Genomic DNA, 3,145 nt, shown 5'->3' with positions numbered 1-3,145 from the left:
GTATGCTATTGTTCGCTCAGCGAAACCCTGGTAAGGTTTGCGTTATGGAATTTGTTTGCATTGTACATTCTCTGTCACTGTGTGTATATATTCTGCCTTAATGTCTGCCTCTGTGCGTTTTGGTCAATTTCTGCCTGTAACTCACAAGGGTTTACAGCTAGTCGAGAGCTGCAAGGTTCATGGTGACATTCGCTTCGGCTCTGGTTCGTTGGCTCCCAAATTCGACAGGTTATGGTGGCATTCTCTGTTCGTTCCTCCGTCAGCTTCGCCTGGTAAGTTCCTGTTTCATGCTAGACTTTTCCTTCGTTGTTCTTCCTGAGTCTAATGGCCTGGCTCCTTTGTGAGCAGGAGGTTCGTCCGGGTGAGAAATACGGCTATGGCTTGCCTGTCAGGTAATGACACTCGTTCCTTTTGTTCAATCTCTTCGTTCCAGTTCTCTGTTTTTTTTGTGGTTGGAACCTAACCCTTGTTCTGTTTGCCTTTGTGCAGGTGGAGCCGTTCGTTGGTCTTGATGCCTGGACTTTCGGCTGCCCCGAACAGTATACGGGTAGAATCGTTCTGTTGTTGTAGTTTGCTTGTCTGGGTTTTCCGACTTGTAGGGTCTGTTTGTTTTTCGTTGGCCTTGTGCCGCTGTCTGTTCCTGGTTCCTTAGCTATTAGGCTTGGTGGTAGATTTAAGAAATGAGTTTGGACTCTATGCGGTTGGCTTCTGTTTGTAGTTGTGTCAGTTCCCACGTCTGCGAACTGGGTTGGTCTTGTAATTTTTTTGAACAGAGAATGTGAATATATATATGGACTTTGGATGACTGTATTTATAACCCTATGAATTTGTGCGGAAATAAATTTTGAATCGCTCTCGTAGTTTTTTTACATACCTGCTATGATTGTATATGCCTGAACGTTTTGGTTGTGTGGCTTGTACTAGTTGTTGTTACTCTTCGTCCGATTTAAATATCTTTTCACTCTGGTTCAGAACCTGTAGTGGTATATTAACAATGTTCACACCATAAAAGAATTACACAACATTAAGTTATACAACATTTGAGGACGCTTGTAGGATTGTATGTGCACTGAATAATGAATATATTCTTTTACTGTTAATTTCTTTTTCACAGTCGAACCCGTATTGGGCTTGTTTTCCTCTTTTTGTAGCATTGTTCTCAAACAGTTGGATAACTGCTGTTAGTTTGTGTTGTCGGTTATAGTAGTTATTTCATATATGAAACTTCTTCATAACTAGCTAGCACATTTTCCTTTACATGCATTTACAACAGTAATATAACTGTTTGGAAACAAACGAGTCTAACTAATTACTACTGTTCCTAATTAGAAGTCATTACATTATTCTTAGGCATTTTAAACAGAAAAGTAAAATAAAAACAAAAAATAAAAATAAAGACAGATATACTGTCCATCCAGTGAGTTGTGTTCTCTGTCCTTTTCAGAAACCATGTCAACCTTCCTTCCGTCTTTGCCTGTTAGCCAGATGCTCCTGCATCACTATGGGTTTTCTTATGAAACACATGGTGGGAGAAAGAACCATCATCCCTTCTTGAGATGAGAAAATCAAGAAAGGGTAAGCTTCCATTAACCTCACATTACGTGGTGAATTTAATGGAATCACATTGGTTATTAAGATGCTCAAAGAAAGAAGCTAGCTTTTCCCTACCATGGGGCCATAAGTTGAAGGTTGAAGTTGAAGGTATCATCAACGAATCTCTTCCACAATTTTGGTTTAAAGCGAGCATAAGCTAAAGCCCTAGATTCAAAGTCTTCCATAAAGAGGTTCGAAAACATAAGAGAGATGGGAGAACCCATCTCTACTCCGCACGTTTTCTCATAGAATTCACCTTCGAAACTAAAGAAGGTCGAGGTAAGGAAAATCTCAACAAACTTAGCAGAATCAGGATCTGTTATGTGGTTGATAACTTCAATAGCCTCTTTAATCAGGATGTTCGTGTAAAGAGAAACAATATCAAAACTCACCATAAAATCATCAGGGTCAAACTCAATATCTTTCAACTCATTAGCAAAGGAGAAAGAATATTTAACAAAGGAACTAGACTTACCTACTAAGGGTTTAAGCTTCTTAGCTAAATACTTAGCTAGGAGATATGTAGGCCCACCTATGGTATTGACAATAGGTCTAAAAGGGGCCCCTTCCTTATGAATCTTAGGAAACCCATAGATCCTAGGCATGAGAGGGTTACTTTCTATAAGCTTGTGACTAATTGAGCTTACAGAGTTATTAGACTTAATAGCCTCTCCAACAACCTTTGAAACCTTTTTAATGGGGTTCTTATTAAGCTTTCTATAGCTTCCACTATTGCATAGGTGATCTAACATTTTATTCTTGTAATCATCTTTGTCCAAGATCACAACCCCTCCTCTTTTATCAGCTTTAAGGACAAGAACCTCAGGGTTATTGTTTAATGATTTCAGGGCATCAAACTCCACCTTGCTAATATTTCTTTTAGGTAGCATAGTATTTCTCAGAATCACAAAACAATTTTGCCTAACGACATTCTTAATGTGATCTGACAACTCCTTGATTCCGGATTCAATAGAGCAAACGATCTCCTCAATTGGAATCTTTCGAGGGGCTAGAGCAAAATTCAACCCCTTTTCATTGGAAAGATTAAAAACCATATTATTAAAAGAACAAATTATTGTTGTTGTTGTTATTATTATTATTATTAAAGAAATCTTCTCATTTTTATAAAAAAAAAGTTTATTAAAGTTATTAATATTACTAGAATCACCTAGACGGTTAGAATTATCAAAATTAAAATTAATAAAATTAGTATAATTAGATGCATCACAATTTTCATTATGCTTATTATCATTAATATCTATTTTACTTTTATTAAAAATTAAATCATCATTATTAATATTGAAATTCATTTTTATATTATGGTAACTATTATTAATATTGCAGTCATCTTTAATACCCCTATACATATATATATATATTTTGAGGGCATGGTGAATCCGTAATTCCCAGGCATGGTGAATCGGTAATTCCCAGACCGAATGTAAGAAAGACTTAGGGTTTCTTATGATTTTGGAAAGAGTCGAGATTGACGAAAAAAAAGAATCTACTCTTTGAATCACACACTATAGCAAGACGAAGAAAGGGAATCTAC

General features: G+C 36.7%; 1 protein-coding gene across 1 annotated transcript; it reads right to left on the bottom strand.

The window, feature by feature from the left end:
• Positions 1-1,664: 1,664 nt before the first annotated feature.
• LOC149139769 (uncharacterized) lies at positions 1,665-2,648 on the bottom strand. The gene has a single exon (XM_089450814.1). The coding sequence runs from the start codon at positions 2,646-2,648 to the stop codon at positions 1,665-1,667; it is 984 nt and encodes a 327-aa protein (XP_089306940.1).
• Between the last annotated feature and the right edge of the window lie 497 nt (positions 2,649-3,145).

This window comes from Pinus tabuliformis, chromosome X, assembly GCF_031772625.1.
Source record: "Pinus tabuliformis cultivar Carrire ecotype Pingquan chromosome X, CPIR1, whole genome shotgun sequence".
NCBI classification, from domain to species: domain Eukaryota; kingdom Viridiplantae; phylum Streptophyta; class Pinopsida; order Pinales; family Pinaceae; genus Pinus; species Pinus tabuliformis.
Note: the sequence above shows the minus strand (reverse complement) of the source record. Positions and strands in the feature narration are given on the sequence as shown.

Excerpts from the sequence above, each read along its gene's own strand:
- LOC149139769 (XM_089450814.1), bottom strand. The coding sequence starts at position 2,648 with ATGGTTTTTAATCTTTCCAATGAAAAGGGGTTGAATTTTGCTCTAGCC.